The 19,529-nt window shown below is 38.5% G+C and overlaps 2 protein-coding genes across 2 annotated transcripts in view; one reads left to right on the top strand and one right to left on the bottom strand.

The window, feature by feature from the left end:
* Adsl (adenylosuccinate lyase) overlaps nt 1-19,529 on the bottom strand; it is a 521,028-nt gene that overhangs the window by 159,301 nt on the left and 342,198 nt on the right. The window lies entirely within an intron of this gene.
* LOC145978226 (uncharacterized) overlaps nt 1-19,529 on the top strand; it is a 76,835-nt gene that overhangs the window by 8,784 nt on the left and 48,522 nt on the right. Inside the window, exons 2-3 of the mRNA XM_083110698.1 lie at nt 12,848-12,908; nt 15,219-15,419. Of these exons, the coding sequence (XP_082966824.1) occupies nt 12,867-12,908; nt 15,219-15,419 (243 nt within the window). The 5' untranslated portion in view covers nt 12,848-12,866. The remainder of the gene's footprint in view (nt 1-12,847; nt 12,909-15,218; nt 15,420-19,529) is intronic.

The following is a 19,529-nucleotide window of genomic DNA, read 5'->3' on the forward strand; positions in this document are numbered from 1 at the left end:
CCTTGAACAATGCCATAGCCGAGGTTAAAGAAAAAATTGAGACACTTGAAAATTTTATGAACAACTTGCCATCTTCTGATGCTTTGAATGCAATAACTCGGAGTGTTGCAAATATTAAGCTGCAACTTGAAACATATGAAGATTTTGGAAAAATTCAAAGTTCCATAACCCATCTTGAAGGTACAATAGCAGCAGTGCAAAGTGATTTGGCAAATGTACTAGAATCCCGCCTGCCCGGTATTGTAGACACACTTGTCAGTGTCCAGCAACAGATCACAAAGCTTGAAAACCTCAACACTGAATCTGAACTATCACATTTTCATCATTTGATCGATGATATCCAAACAAAACTTGAAATTTTACAACAATCAACACCCTCTCATGCAGATATAGCCCTGCTCCAAAATGCTATGCAAAATGTGGCTGATGCTTCTGAATTAAACAATGTGAAATTGGCACTTGAATTTTTGCAAAATACAGTATCAAATCTGCCTACATCACAGGAACTTAAAAATATTAAGAGAGCTGTGAATCGCATATTGAAATCAGAAGATATCAAGAATATCCAGACAGAGATCAAACAACTCACTCAGACAGTGGCCACTCTTCCAACCAATCAACATATTAATGAATTGCATGCCCTGTTTGAGGATATCAGAAGACAGGTCCATGATGTCACTGCTCAAAATTCAAAATTGGCAGTTGTTGAAAATTTGCAACAAATTGTAGCTAATATCAAGCAACAGCTAGGGACCATGGAATCCAGTCAAGCAAATGCTCTGTCTGTTTTTGCCACCCAGCTTCAAGAAATTGTGCAACAATACAAGAGACTTGCTGTGGACATAAAAATAAAGCCAGGCCATGATGATGTTGTTAGGACTATCAATGAGCACCTTGAATCTGTAACAAGTAGATTGCTCACAGCAGAAAAAGAAATAACAGGCATAATCGAGAATCCAAAACATACAGTAATTCTTGAATTGTACAGCATCCCCAACAAAGAATATGATTCACCATTTACACCAGGTGGCAAAATATATATGCTGTCCCCTGCACAATTTTATTACCAGTTTTTTGTTGGGGGCACACTTAGACCAATCAAGATCAAATATTGGCATCAGCCACAGGCACACCACTACCCCACCTTATCAATAACAAATGCTGACAACAAACCAAAAATCACCAGTGTAGAGTTAGAGGATTTTACAGATCCCAATACATTAGAAACAGCCTATGCTGAAGATGATGGCACTCTGGAATTTAAAATACAAATAGGGGACAAATTATATTTAGAAAATCCTGTAGTATCAGCTGCTGAACACCCTATAGTTGCAATATTCTTGTTTACATATTATGTCTAGACAAATTATTGTTGATGAATTACACAGACAAGCCCGACATAATTTTAAGAGACTCCCAGTAGTCACAAAAGGCATAGATGATTTATGGCAGAGCGACTTGATTGAGTTGTCAAGTGGGCAGTTGAAAAACTTAGACAAAATCAACAAGGGCTACAAGTATCTACTCACTGTAATAGACACATTTTCAAAATTTGCCTGGGCTGTGCCACTCAAATCCAAAACTGGAAAATGTGTTACAGAAGCCCTCAGGACAATCATCAATCAGAGTGGAAGATCACCGCGCTATTTGCAAACAGATAATGGCAAAGAATTTTATAATTCTGTGTTTCAACATTTTATTAAAAGCCAGTCAATAAAACATTACTCGAGTTACAGTGATCTTAAAGCCTCAATTGTAGAGAGATTCAACAGAACCCTAAAAAATCTTATGTATAAACAATTTACCCTCCAAGGTAATTATAAATGGATTAATATTCTTCCAGAACTTCTACATAAATATAACAACTCGGTCCATTCCACAATCAACATGAAACCCTCTGAAGTAACTTCATCTGATAGGCAAAAATTGATCAGCACTGTTTATTATCCTAGATACCAGCCAACAACAAGAAAGGCCAAATACAGGGTGGGCGATCAAGTAAGAATCAGCAAATATAAGCACTTATTCAAAAGAGGCTTTACAAGAAACTGGAGCACTGAATTATTTACAGTGGTTCAAGTTAAACCCGGGACCCTTAACACATATATAATAAAAGACCACCGAGGAGAAATTCTCAAAGGCCGGTTCTATGAAGAAGAGCTCAGCAAAACTAAACAGCCTGACACATATCTCATAGAAAAAATCATCCGCAGAAAAGGCAACAAGTTACTTGTCAAATGGCTAGGACTTCCAGAACACAGCTGGATCGAGGCAGACAAAATAATAATATGAACACCTGGGATGTTATAAAAAGGCTGCCAGAACCTGAACAACAGAATAAGAGAAATGGCAAGTTGCTGCCTGATAATATTAGATGTCTTATTGTTGGGCCATCTGCTTGTGGTAAAACTACACTAATGGTTGATAATTTTTTATTGGCACCCAACTGGTTAGACTGGAAAAACAGGCACTTGTATGTCTTCTCTAAGAGCTTGGAACAATTAAAATATCAGCAGTTGATGAAGCTATATGATGGATTGGATATAGCCACTTTTGAACCAGATGTTAAGCCACTTCATGAATGTCTCGATAATTCTGTTGTTGTGTTTGATGACATTATACTGGATAATCAAAACAAGGTTAGAAATTTCTTTACACAGGGCCGACACAAAAACATTGATTGTTTCTACCTGGCACAGACTTTTTCTAAAATTCCGAAGCAGCTGATCCGAGACAACAGCAATTTTATATGTGTGTTTCATCAAGATCATACCAACCTCACATGGCCGTATTTAGAGGGGGGGTTTCTAGGGTTCAAACCCCCCCCGAAACTTCTGACATGTTGGATTAATGGAAGTTCAGAAACCAAAATCTGTAACAAATTTTCATTTTTTTTTTCCGAAGCATCACAAAAATACAAGGAGACAATGTTGAAACGATCGAGCTAGAATTTTCATACATTTGGAATTCTGAAAGTTGAGTGCAACAGGATTTATTCTCAGAATCGTAACCAACCCGCGACCCCTCCATTTTCACTTCTGCTGTCATCTTTCCAGTGTTGTTCCTGCGTCACAAGGAATATACGCTGAAGATTCCTTTATGATTGTCCCAAAATTCCCCTTTCCAGCTTTTAAATTTCCTGTCCGATAAAGTTGAAAATTCCCCCTTGATAGGAGTTCAAACCTAGGATCTCCAGTTTCGTAGCGCATTACGTTCGCGTTCGCGTAATTATGTACATTACAATCCATGCACCAGGCTGTTTTTAAAAATAATAACTGCTTCCACACTTTTCAAAATTCCAAAAATGTAATTTTAAAGTTAAACAACAAAAACTTTATGACTAAAATTTCCATCTAACTTTTAAAGCTTTTTCTTGAAGGTGTCTAAAGTTTAATGACGAAGTATAATAATTGTGCATTTCAGTACACACTGTATGAAACGTAAAAAATCAAAAAGAAACTTGTGCTGGATATTCACTCATCTGCTGGATTGAGTAAGCCCCCCTCAAGGATATAACAATAATATAATAATAATTATTATTAGTATTATTATGGAATAAAATTGTTTTATTATTATGAAATTTTAATAATTATTGTACAATTATTGTTATTATTTCTATTATTCAAATTTCTGGCGACGCCCATGGGAACAATTATGAATGAACCCCCCCCGAAACTTTTTCTTGCCTACGGCCATGCAACCTCAAACACATACATGATGAATATGTAGGTGGGGACTTGAGCTACAATGATTTTTCCAAGTTTTGCAGCAAGTGCTGGAACCAGGACAGTTATGGGTTTGTCACAATTGATATGACAAGAACACCCAATAGCGGCAAATACAGAAATAAAATCAACGATTTTCTAGACGTTGAGACATAAATAAATAACCATGAAAAGGCCAATCATTGATGATCTTAAGTTAAGAGATTATCTTGTAAAAAGATTTAAGGGATGGAAATCAGAGAACCGGGGAATTTATGAAAAACACAAACAAACAGAACAGCCTGTCATTGATGCTATTAATAATTTAGGTAAGAATATCAAAACTGTTACAGAGCAAAATCAAAATTTGATCACAGAGCTTGTACCTGTAGCTGCTAGGAACATATTAGATTATCCAATCACCCCACTTTCCAGTATTCATACACCTAGTCCTATTGCTCCTAGAAGAATTGAAGCTACTCAGGATCCTATTGAATTGGGTCTTCTTGCTCAAAAATATTTAACCACACCTAAAGACAACAAAGATGAGGTGTTTGGCTTATATGCTGACACAGAGCTTGATGGCAGCATCATACATAGAATTGGCAATTTCAGAGTAACTTTTATGGGGGATGATCTGATTGTTTATTCAGAATCTCGTCTCGGAGAAAAAGGTGCTTTTGTTAAGTACCCCGGAACACCTGGGTTGTGGGAACTGATGACTCGGAAGAGGCCTGGCAGCTATACAGATCAAGATTATGAACATTACAAAGAAATATTAATAAAATCAGATGCTCTATACCAGAACAATGATCCCACACAAAAAAGAGTCAAGTCTAGCAGTGGAGCAAAATACAACAACTTAATCAAGCCCATATGGTCACAGATCAAGACTGGCAGTGGAATCAAACAATACAACACCCTGCCTAAAGAATTTGTGTGGGTTGATGATGTCAGGAAACTTGTAGATAGGTTGCTGGTGATAGCTGGGGAGGAAAATGCTGGCAACCACAATTTTTACAATGAAAAGGTTGGAATTATGGACATGATAAGCACCAAATTGTCTAATTTTATAGTGAATGACACTAAGGGCATTGGATATCTCATAAAAATTATTAATACTCTACCACCTAAATTTTGGAATATTTCTGAGGGTCGGGGGTTGGTTAATGACATTATAAACAAGCTGCCATTTGAACTACACATTCCAGGCTATCAGTATTGTGGTCCAGGCACAAAATTGGATCATAGATTAAACAGAGGTGATCCTGGTGTAAATCCCCTAGATGCTGCTTGTAGAGACCATGACATAGCATACAACACACATTCTGATCTTGACAAGAGACATGTTGCAGACAAGAAATTAGAAGAGGCTGCATTTGGTAGATTTGTAAGCAAAGATGCATCTTTGAGTGAAAAAATAGCAGCATTGGGAACCACCATAGCTATGAGCACCAAACAAAAACTGGGGTGGGGGTTGTGAATATATATATAATAAACCTACAATGAAGGCCAAGGGTGTTATGTATCAAATACCTTATGCAGGTCTTAAATCTCTTAAAACTATTGACAGCCTTTTAACCAAAAAGCAGCGCAAGAAAAAAAGCTCTTGTATTGCCAAGGGCCATGGTATGAAATTGTTGCTTAGCACCCCCCAATTAAAAAAATTACAACAATCTAGAAAAAAATCACATGTGGGGGGTTTCATATTTACCATCCCTGCCATCTTAGCAGCTCTCGGGGCTGTGGGGAGCTTGGCTGGGGGATCAGCTGCCATAGCAAAAACAGTAATAGATGCCAAGAAAAATAGGGCAGAATTAGATGAGCAGAGGCGCCATAACCTGGCCATGGAGAAAAAAGGCAAAGGTGTTAAGAGAGCCATGAATAAGTTTAAAAAAAACAAGAGCCGCTTACAAACCAAGATATTGAAGCTTTAATCAAGCCACTGGGCATCAAACATTTTAGAGGTGTGTACATGTCTGATTCTTTACCGGAACAACCACTCAACAAAGAGTGTGGCATTGTTAATTTGGATAAGTACAAAAATCAGGGCACTCACTGGATTTGTTATCTTAAATATTTAAACAATGAGGCATTTGTGTTTGATTCATTTGGAGGTGTTCCACCTGAAAATTTAGTAAAATATCTAAATTCAGCTAATCTTTATTACAATAATGCCCGTGTTCAAAACTTCAAAGATGTTAATTGCGGACATTTGTGTTTATCTGTTCTCAGATATATGTCTCAAATAAATAAACCATCAATTGAAAATTTTCAAAAAGCCTTGTGGTATCTGAAACATCATGGGGGTATTCCATCTCACCAGCCAAAATTCAATATTGAAACTCAAATTGCATGATGATATAGTGTATCCCAAAACAATAGCTCTCAGAGCATTTTACGGCATGTACTTGATACCTAATCTTACACACCACAACAACACAATTGCAGTAGGGGATCAAAAAATTGTCATCACTCCAGGGCAATATAATCTGTCCACTCTAAATGCTCAATTACCCAGAGGTATAGTTTTAAGTCAAAATTCTGTCACTCACAGAGTAGAGATTGTGTCTGCCACAGAAACAGTGGATCTGGGTACTATAGGAGAGCTGTTAGGCTTTGAGAACAACACAAAACTTGAAGCGGCCATCAAACACACTGCTATCAATATACCTCAATTCTTAGCCATAGAGACTCTGAATATTCACTGTAATGTGGCTGAGGGTATGATCACCAAATCAAATGGCATAGGCACTCACAAACAAACCGGCATCATTGCAACATTCAAACCTAATTCCGAATTTATGGAGCCCATCATCTACAATCCATCCCCAACATTATATTTTCCCGTGTGCCATAATAGAATAGATTACATTGAGTTGATGGTCACTAATGAAAAAGAAGAATTAGTTGATTTTGCTGGAGCCACAACAACTGCTATCATAGAGATTAACATTTAAATAAAAATACATACAATGGAAAATATTGAGAGTTATGAGCTACAATCATTCCCTCCAAACAGGAGGACATTTGCAAATTTAAATCAACCCAACACAGAAATAGAGGTTGATCTTGATGTAGGGGACGGCTTTATACACCCCCACAGAGCAGATCTATACATCAAATTTGATGTTGTAAAACTCGATGGAACAGATTATCCTGCAAATTCAAATATAAGATTGGTAGACAATTTTGTGCCGCATCTATTCTCTGAAATTGAGATCAGAAAGCATGGCGTTGTTATAAACAGAGTGGATTATCCCGGCATTACCTCCACAGCTTTGGCTACATTAAAATTATCCAAAACCGAGGCTTCTTACTACAGAATCGGTGGATTTGAAGCTGGTGAGAAAATATTATCTAAAAACCACACAGTGCTGTTCCCTATGCGCCTATTGCCAGGATTCTTCTCAGATTACAAAGAAATTATGTGGAAGGGTGGTTTAAGAATTACATTTAGAAGAGCTGCAAATGATAATAATGCTTTGATGAGGTACAGTACAATAAACTCTACCGGGGAAGCTCTGCCTAATACCTTACCTGATGAAGGCAAATGCATTATTCAGACTATGGAGCTAAGAATCCCTGTTGTTGAATATGAGGCCAGCTATGCTCTTAAATACAAAGCTGATATCCTAAAAAATCCACACATTCCTCTGCAATTTTATACATATCAATCTGTACAGAAGCCCGCATCTGGTACCTATTATGAGTTTGATGCTACAAATTCATTCTCCAGCATACAATATGACATGCCGGATTTTGTAGTGGTATTGTTTCAGACTGGAAGACACAATAATCAGGAAAAAAATTCAAGTAAATTTGATAACTGCAACATCAAGAACATATATCTTAAAAATGGCAGAAATGAGGTTTTTCCTAGAGAAAATTACAATTTAGACATGTCCAAGAATGATTTCCTCAAATTATATGAGGCTTTTTCGGCTTTCAAAAGGGTCACTACAGGCAATACTGACATGTATTACACACCAGATGAATTCAAAGCACAGAGACCCATGTTTGTCATCAACACTTCAAAAAGGAAACAAGTTGTGGTGAATGACAGGACAAACATTAAAATTATCTGTGAATTCCACGAGGCATTACCCGATGACACCATTTGTAGTGTTATTCTCATAGGTGAAAAATCATATGTTTATGATGTAAGAAATGAGAGAGTCACGGAGCAATTCTAGAGACCCGATTCAAACACAGAAGCCCCTTGATTACAAAGCAATAATACCAACACTCTGCTGTCAGAGAGGCCCCAGACACTCTACCAGCTTTGAAACCTCAACTGTATTATCAGCTAGCCGTGAATATCTTATGTGTGGGCAGTTGTATATATTTCAATCTTATATCAGGACTCGAACCCAAAGCCCCTGATTACAATGCAGCAATATTAACACTTCTCAATATGGAATATGCCCACATTTTACTGGGTTCGAGACCTTAATACAGACAAAATTGGATTTTGAACTGTCATAATATTTTCTAAGTCTTTGCCTAGGCTCATATTATCAGAATAGAATTGCTTTCAGCATGAAGGGGGTCAGTTCATTGCCACTGTGTGAAAATATGTATTTTTATCTCAATAATCTTTGTCACACTTTTACATGTTGCAGACATGTTACACTTTTTCCCCCTGTCGCACAGAAAGATTAATGGCCCCTTCAGTGAATCGTACAGAAAAATCATTAATGCTCCCTTCTAGCGTGTAGATTTTATCTCTTGCGTGCCGGCAAGGCATGGAGGCAAAACATTAGTCTTTTGATAGATTCATGCATTTCCGAGCTATAATTGCTTACCCCAAGCAATGGAATTGATCAGAGATTGGAAAAAAGCAGGCAACAGCTCAAATTTGTATATTAAATTAGATCTGTAAGTTATAAAGCATAGAAATATTGCCAAAAACAATATCAAAAAGCCATATTTTTGGCAAATTTATAAACAACAATCACACAGATATAGCTTTTACATACATGGCCGAATCTGTCTGAGCTGAGGAGAGAGGGGGGTTTCAGATCTGGGAGCTATCAATTAGCAGTAATTATTCTCAAAATCTCACGTATGGAGTGCCACACATATTTCAATCTATCAGGACTCGAACCCGGAGCCCCTTGTTTATCAATTAAACTTAAACCGAAAGTAAATATGTACTAGTAGGTATGGGTTTTTGGCTTAATTTCTGGTGTGGCCAAAAATATATCAATTTTTGACAAGTTTATAGACAAAAATCTGGCTGATGCAACTTTTGTAAATGTTAGCAAATCTGCTTGAGGGGGGGGGTTGATACTTTCCGAAACAAAACTCTTGGGTTAGGCAGGGTACTACACTTGAACAAAAAACTCATATGAACATGTTGAACAAGTTTTAAGTATGCACAAATCAATCTGAGAGAGCTCTTCCTTTCTGAAAAATTCCCGAGGGCATTTTTTACAAAAATCTTAGATTAGACGGGTGCCACACTAGAGCAAAAAGCTCGTATGGGCATGTTAAGCAAGTTTTAAGTGTAGCAAAGCTGCTTGAGGAGTGCTCTTCCTTTCTCGTCCTGGTCCCACCGTAAATACAACTACTCATATTATATTTAAGTACAAGCAAGAGAGACATTCTACAAACATTTATAAACTGTGCAATTCCTCTTGCACAGTGTTTGGAATCTTTGATTTGTGAAAACCTTACGGTTGGATATATATTATCATTTTTTAGGAAATGTAGCATAACAATTTAGTAAGAAAAATTTATATTAATAGTATTTTTTTAATAATAATGTACACAAAGTCAAAAAGAAGTATGTAAGTTTATGTACAGTATGTAGATATGGGAAAAACTGCTAAAAGCGGTAATCCCAAATAAATAAGTGTGGAGCAGTGGAACATTCTCACCTGTATTTATTTAATCGTAAATATATACAACAAAGAATGGTGTGCTTTTCTACAACAGTGAGCAATTTTGATAATAAAATATACTGATGAACACCTTAGCTATACAGAACACATAAACACGCTACAATCAAAATTAAGTAGTTCCCAAACTGTAAAGTGCCTTTATATGGCAAACTTTGATGCTTTACTAAAATACGGGATTATGGTTTGGGGTAACAAGGGCCACCCCAATGTCCTTTTTATGCTTCAAAAAAGAGCTATAAGAATCATAGCTGGAGTAAAGAAAACTTATTCATGTAGAACTCTTTTCCGTAAATTTAATGTGTAAACTCTCCCCTGCATATACACTTATGAATGATGCTTAATTTATGTTAAGCAAAATATTTCCAACTTTGCCACAAATGAGGAAATGCATGGCCTAAAAACAAGAAATAAAGACAAACTTCATATAAAACACTGCCGCCTTAACTTATGTAAGAAAGGTCCCTTAAACTCTTCCATAGATCTCTACAATAAACTACCACAAGATGTGAGGAAAGAACCAAAATTGATCATATTCAAGCACAAGATAAAATCGATGCTTCTGAAGCATGTTTTTTATTCTATAGCTGAATACAAGGAAGCGACTTTTACATAAGACAAAATGTATATAACGTAGTATAATCACATATTCTTCTTGTAAATGTAAATGAACTTGGATAATAATTAGTATCACCTAGAAGTAGGCTGTAGTGTTCTATATCTTCTCATGTTATGCTTTTTTTGTGATTTTGGTAAAATACCAGAGTAAGACCCAATTTTGTACAATTTTTGGCTATGTATTTTGTATTTGTATGTATAAGACCTGTTAATGTAGTATTGTATTGTAATGTATTGACATGTCCTATATTACCATGTACTGTTATTTGTACACACCGGTAGCCCTTGGACGCAAATAAACTAAACTAAACCAACCGTAAAACATAATATTGTGTGTTGATCTTAAACTGAAGTTTAGACAAACAACGATCTGCACTTCTGTGGAAATTGGATTCTTGTAAAATTATTTTGCTGTGTTAACACTAGTTCTCTTGCATCTGGGGTTATAATTAGACTATAAATAACGAGAAAATACATCACCATCCAACTTCTTTCGAGTTTATAATATGTCCTACATCTTCCTTTGGAAATAAATCTATTATCTTGTTACAGCCAATCGCTAGTCTATTTATCTCTTTTCGTGCCGTACACTGCCACGTCTTTCTTTCTAAAATATGAACTTATCCAAATTTTCTTTCATCGTTTACATGTGCAATTTCATACCATTCAAGATTTGCTGTTCAACGACTTTCAATTGTCGATCTTAAGCGTTGAATTCAACGACTTGTTCGTGATTAATTTGATCGTGTTCAAGGCGCTTTACACTTTTCGTCAACTAAGAATTTGCAAGATCATTTGTGATTATTTTGCATGTGAAGAAACATGTATTCCTGCAATAAAACAAATACTGTTAGGACGACACAATCTAAAAAAAATTGCCCTGCATGCTAAAGGATTATTGAATAAAAAAACGAACAGGAATGTCGGCAGTGATAAGTCACACAACAATGAAAAGAAGTGAGCAATTACATTAGTCATCTTCTTTAAGATAACTTCTGTTCTCTATTCAAATAATATCATCAACGTTGCAATACTGTTACGAAATTAGGTTTTGCAAGAGCTGGGTGTGGAATTTATGGGAGATAAGTGGAATTACCATCTTTGCGTAATCAGCTCCCACATTCTTTACATTAAAAGGATTAGTAAATGGATCAAAATACTACCGTAATAACTTATTCACAAACATTCCTATATCACCCCCAACATCCTTTTAACATTGGTAAATTGTCAAGCATGTCACATCTTTTTGTCTTTGCTAAAAGATTATCTCTACCGGTACATTCACATATACGTCACAAGTATTCGCTCGGGATGTGTGTGTATATATTAGAAAACATGTTCTATAGTCTGTCCCAGAAGACTGTTTTCTAGGAATTAAAGATTGTACACCCTCGTGCCCAGTTGCGTGCCCAAGGGGGGTTGGTGCGGGCCAACCCCTCCCTTTACCACAGTATTTAAAAAAATAAAAAAAGTCAAATGCAGGAAAAGATGGCAACATTGGAACTGACTACTAAAAAAAAGTATACGCAACACCCCTTTTGAAAATCCTGTACACGCCACTCCTCGTGGCCTAATGCTCCTATTTCGATATCAATGCAGTGGCGGTTTTAGACATTGGGCGTGGGCGCTTTACTCAGAATTTCAATATAAATATTTAAGATATTTTATAATGTTTATTTTTCTTCAATTTGAAACCCTAAAAAAAAAACATTGTTAATTTTGTTGCTTGGAAAAATTCTTGATAACAGGCATTATATATTACACACACACATACAGGGTGTCTCAAAAGTAATAGTCAAGGGTCCCGGGTTCGAATCCCGTTCGGGCTTGGTTGTTTGTGAATGTCCATGTATCAATTTCATCATTTCATCACTCATCCCCATCTTCGCAAACTAGCCAAGAGGCACAAAACGCCAAGTAAAATAAACTAAATCAATCAATCAAAAATAATAGCGCAAACTGACACAGGTGAAAGTACACTATAATAGAAGCAAAAAAGTCTCAGTAAACATGGGTCTGCAAACGAGCAGTTTTCGAGATAATGTGTGATTACAAGCCGCCACTGACTTCATTGTTTGTAAACGTAGTCCTAGTTGGTAAAATGCTACAGCAAGAAAACCCCCGGATCATTTCGGAATTGGTCACAAGCATGTACAATTATCTCTACTGCTTGTATCCATCGTGTTTGATTACAACGCCATCTCTCGGAAATGTTCTGTTTTGTCAACAAAGAGCAAACCTCGGAACGCGCAAGGAGCAAAGCACTCTGTGTTTACAAAATGCAATCAGTGACGGCTTCTAACCACACATTATTAGCATTTTACCAACTAGGACGAAGTTTACAAACAATGAGGTCCACATTAGCGATTATCTCGAAAACGGCTCGTTTGCAGACACATCTTTACTAAAAAAATTTGGCTTATATTATCGTGTACTTTCACCTGTGTCAGTTTGCGCTATTACTTATGGAACAACCTGTATACATAATACATACATACTCGAGCATATGCACTTGGATCAGTTTTAACATTTTGACGAGTTGATGTGGCATTAAACTGTGGAATGTTAAACAGAATGCCTCTTTCTTTCTTTTAGTAACATTATTTTTTTCTTTCGCAGATACCAGATCGTGGAAAATATGGGATCGCCAATTGGAGTAGCACTCAGAGGCATGCAATGCGTAAGTGTCATACTAATTTTGAGTATTATTTCACAATATTTTGCGCATCAGATCGCAGACATTTAGTACCAACCAAGCAGGCATGGGGACAGATTGAACCGCACAGGACTAAGACGGAAGGAGATGCACACGATGCGTCTGTATTTCAAAATGTATGTCGCTTTATTGGCACTTTTAGCTAATCGTGACAATGAGGATGATGAGATGAAATTGAGGAACACCTATGCCCAGAACGTGACTCGATCTAGGGAACTTCACCTCCAAGCAGTCTCTCCAGATGCCGCCATGTTGCATTGCACGCTCCTCGCGGCGAAGTTTGGAACCAACGGTGTGCGGGAGGCTAGAGACAGTCTTAGCACCTTGGAAAATGCTAACAGCACCAAACCCTGACCAACCTAACCTATCCACGTAAGCATATAATAGCTTAATAAACAAAACTTAACCTGCCTAACCTATTTGCATGCCTATTTCTATTTATATGCCTACGTCAGGTCAGGTTGGAGTTGTAAAGGTTGTCGTTAGTCGATCGTGTGCGGGACTCTTCGAATAAAAACCTGTGTAGCCATCAAGCACAGATGTACACACACATAAGTTCCCTGTAATAAAATCACGAAACCAGCGAGTTCTTTTTTAATAATCCTGTATTTGCTTCCCAGTCAGAAATTGCTTCATAGTTCTAAACCAGATAGGAGGCAATCGACAACGGACAGTGACACCAACCATAACATAAAATGGCTGACCCTGCTTAAACTGAACGATTTTAGCACATATACAGAGGCTGATTCATTTATACTGAGCCGAATTCAATGTGCCACTGTACCGTGCATGTGCAACGCATCGCCGTGAGATTGCCCCGAGGCGAGCAACAGTATCTCGTTAGTCACGCAGTAGAGTAGTGTGGTCGAGCGTAGTCTGATGCCGCCGAAACAGAACAGATTCTGGGAGGGGTAAATTGTTGCCCTTTCCGACGGTAAGTTCACGGCGTCGCGCATCGTAGAAATGTGTAAAGTGCATAATTTTCGTGTAGGTCGTGCCACCGTGATTCGTATTATATGGAAATATGCGGCACAGAGTCCTGGGCCCACCACACCTACGCGAGCAGCTAGAAACCAGCTTCCCGTGAAGAGGACCCTGCCGCTATTGCATGTTGTTCGGCGTATGGCGACCTCCAAAAATCCCCCCACACAGCGTGAAATGGCCAGCAAATGCCGCACATCGCAGGCGACAATCAACCGCGCCATTCACAGGTATTTACGCCTCAAGGTCATTCACAAGAGCAGTGTGCACGCCCTGAAACCGTGTCATGTGGCTGAGCGAAAAAGGAACTGCAAGAGGCTGTATGAACGTCATCTAGCGGGTGATCGGTGGAACAGGAAACTGGAATTTCTGCAATTCCCTTCTCTGACATCCCTGTCAAGAGTCCAGATGCCAGTCCAATGGACCATTGTGCTTTCGGACTCCTCAAGCGGCGCCTGTCCCGTCGTCGAGTCCGCACCATCTCCGGCCAGTGGAAAGCCTGTATCGAGGAGTGGGATGCAATACCCATGGCCCAGCTGCAACACAGTCTCCTGCAATGGAAACTCCGATGCCGGGCAATAGTCAATAGTGGTGGCCTGCAGATCGAACACAACCGGTGGTGGAAACACTGCATTTCCTAGGCAGGTGGCACATTCGAATTCGGATCAATATAAATGAATCAACCTCTGCATTGGAAAGCTTTTGCAGGAAGATGTCCAGAAATAAGCAGAAATAGCAACATGTCTTTTTCGTTACCGTGTGTCGAAGCGTTTGTTAGTTTCCAGTTCACTTTATGCACACACAGACTAATCGAAACTGGCCACAGTCTAAACGCACGGTCATGAAATTAGGCGGGTGGCAGAAGTTCGCGCTGTTGCCACGTCGTAGCACAACCTTGTGTGTTCGGAGGTTTAAGAGAATGAAAGATCTCGTTGTAGAGTTGGGACTTTGTAATCTACGTGATACACACCGACAGCATTTGCTCGAAAGGTCAGGGATGACACAGAAGTACCCCGGAGGGAGGTCGGTCTGACGCTCGAACTAGGCAACACAGTCACACAGTGCGCGGGAACCAGCGACTTTTGTCCCGATCTCGCTTGTTTTGCCCACATGTGGCACCAGCGCAATTCTGTCGTCATTTAAGAAAGACATCTCATAACAAATTTTGCGATTTTGGGCACAGTGATGCTCGTTTACAAGGTATTAAATATTTTCATGTGTACGCATCATACAGTGGTGTCTCGATTTTACGTGCTCGGTAAGCTTAATTGTTTCATTTATTCTCTTCTACAGCTCCTCTGCATCATCTGCGCTGGGGTATATGGCGATTTTCTTACTGGGGATAGCATTTCGGCTGCATTGCCTACTCTTCCTGCTGAGGCCTTTCCTGGAATTAAAGCTTCTATTCCTGCTGGAGTCTTCCTAATTTTCATATTCATCAGTGCAATTCTTGCAGTTGGATCAGCAATGGGAGAGCAGATGCCTAACAAAGTGGTAAGCATATGTCTTATCATGAATACGGAAAGGTGCAATGGTCGGGAAAAAAGGTTCTGAAAATGTTTTTAAAAAGGTGCAAACAAAAAGGTACTGACAAAATGCCCTTATTCAATACTCTGTTTTTCTGCGCCTTCTGTTATATAATGCGCGCGGACCGCAGAGAGAACTGTGGTTCTACCGGATAGGTTTTTGTTGAAGTTTGTTTTTTCTCTCACGGGTTTTGCTACATTATCTTGGGAACTATTGGGGCTGCAATGATTATATTGTACCTTTTTATAGCGAACGTTCTGTTGTACAAAATGAGACTACAGGATTCTATGTAGTTGCTCAAGAAAGGTAAAAATAATTTATTTCTGGTATAATTCCTTTTTTAACAAAACATCAAAGAAAAGGAAGGAAAAAGGTGCTGAAGCATACAAGAGGCGCATAGGCGGAGTTCTGGAGGGGCAATGGAGGGCCTGGCCCCCAACTTAAAAAGACTAAAAAATAACATATGATTAAGTTCAGTTACTATATTTTTGTTACGAAGCCATACCGCAAATCTTGTCGTTTGGCATGATTGCATGTGCGGTAATTCCGCCGCAATAGCGGATCTTAGAAGATTTGATTGATGTGTACAGTTTGAAGAAAGAAAAACGTAATATGACTTTGTGTTGAGTCAACAGCATCAAAAGAACTTTTCAATTTAATTTTTCTAAAATTTCCGAATCTTAGGCTGTTTTATAAGAAAAGTACCAGATATTTAAAACAACCCAGTGTACTCATATTGGCTCGCTATGCTTTATTCAACCGACTGTTGTAAATTACTCTTTTTCACTTCACCACTTAGAAAAACAGTGAATTTCCCTGACATTTTTTTTCTTACAAATGGAAGTAACCACCACTTAAAAGAGTAAACGTAATCTTCTAGTCTATATCGGTACCGTGTTGGCCGTCAAACTGAGAACATTATCCACTGGCGGTGTGCGAAGGAACGGCAACTCAAGTGCAAGGGTTCAGTGAATAAGCCATCGAACAACGATGTTTTGGAATTGACACCTCATCAATGTGTGCCACACGTTGCCGAGTTGGAAGTAGAGAAAGTCAAGTATCAGTGCAGGAAAAGACCCAGAGAGGACCTTTCGACGCCAGTCAACGCCATGTACAAACAATAGTTTGGTAAACTGCTCAACAGAAGATGCGAATTGGTGACCCAAGTTCGTAGATACAAGAACGTGAAAGGCAATCTGTGCCAGGAACGCAGTAAAGCACTGGGAATTCCGCAAAATCCGGCCGACAGTTCCGAAATTTCTTTCAGTGAGGAGATTCTGCGACTTTCCGACGGGACGAGCTTCTTTATCTTCGACATAACTCTGGATAATGGAAAGAAATGCATGGTGTTTGGAAGTGACAGTGGCAGAAAGTTATTACTAGAGCCCGGAAGTTCAGGCATTTATTTTCGTTAAAATAGGCAGGCAGAAAGGCATTTATAATATGGTAAATAGGCACTAAAAATGAAAAAAAGGCAAAATAAACCGAAAAAAGGCACATTTAGAAGTCGCTTACTTTTATCTATAATTTCTGGCAAAATGTTAAAATCTAAATTGGGAAGAGCATTTCAATTTTCCCCGTCTTGATTGCACATAACTACAAGGTGCTTTTTAAGTTCTCAACATTCATTGATAATTAGTCGTCTGTCAGAGAAAATGTTTTTCATAATAGAAAATGATCTTTCTACTTCGACAGAAGTTATTGGAGCATGCATATAACAAGCTAATGTAGCTGGACTCATTTTGGTAACAGCATTTTCACCTTTTAGAATATCACAAATTGTTTTCAATTGTTTCAAGTCCTCATTTGCACTCACTACCCGTTTGCACTTTTCCGCAACAGCTGACCCCTTTTCTCCTGGCCCTTCCATCATCTGCTGCATAGATTCCTCGAAGATTTTCATGGATGCTATAATTGTAATTGTCTCTGGCAATGCACCATAATGTGCAAAAGTAAACTTGAATAGCACAGGAGTTTTTTCACTTCACGAATTGAAGCCGCTTCATTTTCTGGAAGAGCATCGATCACCTCACTGATTTTTTCAAGGTTGTTAGCATAATATATAGCTGCTGATATCCAGGTTCCCTATCTCGTCAAGACTGGTTGCTGAGGTAAACTAAGCTCAATCGCAACTTCCTGAAATTTTCGGGTTCGAGAGGGAGATTTCAGAAATATTTTCTTTGTGTTCGAAATCAACCTGTCCACTTCAGCAGTCAATCATGCACAAGAAATGTTAACCGAAAGGCAATATCCTAATTCAGCATGAAATACTTTTTTCTCACACTTTTCTCCTTCAGCAATGTTAAAACATGCGCGAGTTCAATATTACTTAAATAAGGCGAAAATTATTCACATAATAAACGGAAGAAAAATAAATGCCAACAACGTTTTTTGGGAGAAAAATAATTTATATGCACATTTCTTTTAAAAAAAATGTCAAATTTAATTGAAAAAGGCAAAAAGGCATTATAATTAAAAATAGGCAGTGGGGTCCCAAATAGGCAAAATAGGCAAAATGAAAAGGCTTCCAAACCATTCGAAACAACATAAGAAACGTATATCCGGAAAAATTTTATCAATATATGCAGTAGATAAAAAGAGGCATTTTGCCAAACTTCCGGGCTCTAGTTATTACAATCCAGCGACTCTTTCTTCTTAAACAGCACATTCAAAAGCTGTTCTAAACAGTTTCAACAGATTTATACAATGATTGTGGAAGTTCAGAAAAAGAAACAAATAACGGGTGGCGCACGAAAAACCGAACCCCACCATGAGCATACAAACAACAAATGAAAAACCGGCCCGTGTACAGGCTGTTTATTTTCTCCCACCTATTGTTCCGAAGCTGTTGCAACCATGTATACTTTATTGTTGTCAGTAAGAAAGCCGTGAAGACTTGGTTCAGACGTGTGTAGGTGAAATGTATTCTCTTCAACAAGAATCGCAATAGTGGAGGCGTACGTGTCTACCGGGTCATTGAAGGAAACGCAGGATATTTTTGCAAATAAGTTTCCTGGCACTTCCATGCCAGCAAAGAGCAGTATACATGATTTGGTGAAAAAGTGGCGTACTAAAGAGTCAGTTGCAAATGCAAAAAAGAATCGAGCCCCATCCGTTCGTACACCTGCTGTGATTGCGGATATTCAAGCACAAATGATCCAAAGTCCTAAGAAGTCGACACGCAAATTGTCGCAACAGGCGAACGTTTCGCGTAGGTCTTGTCAACGTGTTTTACACGATATAGGATTGAAACGCTACAAAGTGACATGTGACCAAGAACTGAAGGAGGAAGACAAGGAAAAACGTGTGTAGTACTGTACATGGCTACTTGAAACAATTGTGAGTGGATTGTTGGATCCCCTGATGTATTTCATGAGTTATGAAGCCTGGTTCCATCTGACAGGACACGTAAACTCCCAGAACACGAGATACTGGTCAACAAACAATCCCCATACGATTCACGAGGAACGTCTTCGCGATAGAAAAATCGGAGTGTGGCGTGCTGTGTCTGCAAGTCGGATTGTGGGTCCCATATTGTTTGAAACAACAGTAAACACTTATGTGTATATGGGAATCTTTGAGGAATTTTATTCCCCGTGTCCCCCCCTCCTCCCCCATGAACGCTTGTATGCTTTCTTTCAACAGGATGGGGCGACCTGTCACACTTCACGCAAGTCAATCCCACGAATCCATGAAAGATTCACAAAAGAAAGGACTGTCAGCAAAGGATTGTGGCCACCGCGTTCACCGGACTTAACCAATTGTGACTTTTATCCGTGGGGCACTCTGAAGGGAAAAGTGTACACAAATAATCCAAGGCCATTAGAAGACTTGAAGGACAATATTCGTAATGAAATTTCGAGAATTGATGCCGCAGAGTTGTCCAGAGTGTATGATAACATGTTAAGACATGCACAACAGTGCATTGAAGCACAAGACGGTCATTTTCAGCACCTACTGTAAAAGACAAGATCGTTTCAGTAAGTAAAGACCTTTGCATTAGCTTATTTCTTTTAAAAAGTGCAGACCTTTGCATTTCTCATTTGTTTTATTTATTTTATTTCTTGTTTGTATCTG

Source organism: Lepisma saccharinum, chromosome 24 (assembly GCF_977018435.1).
Source record: "Lepisma saccharinum chromosome 24, izLepSacc3.1, whole genome shotgun sequence".
In the NCBI taxonomy this organism is placed as follows: Eukaryota; Metazoa; Arthropoda; class Insecta; order Zygentoma; family Lepismatidae; genus Lepisma; species Lepisma saccharinum.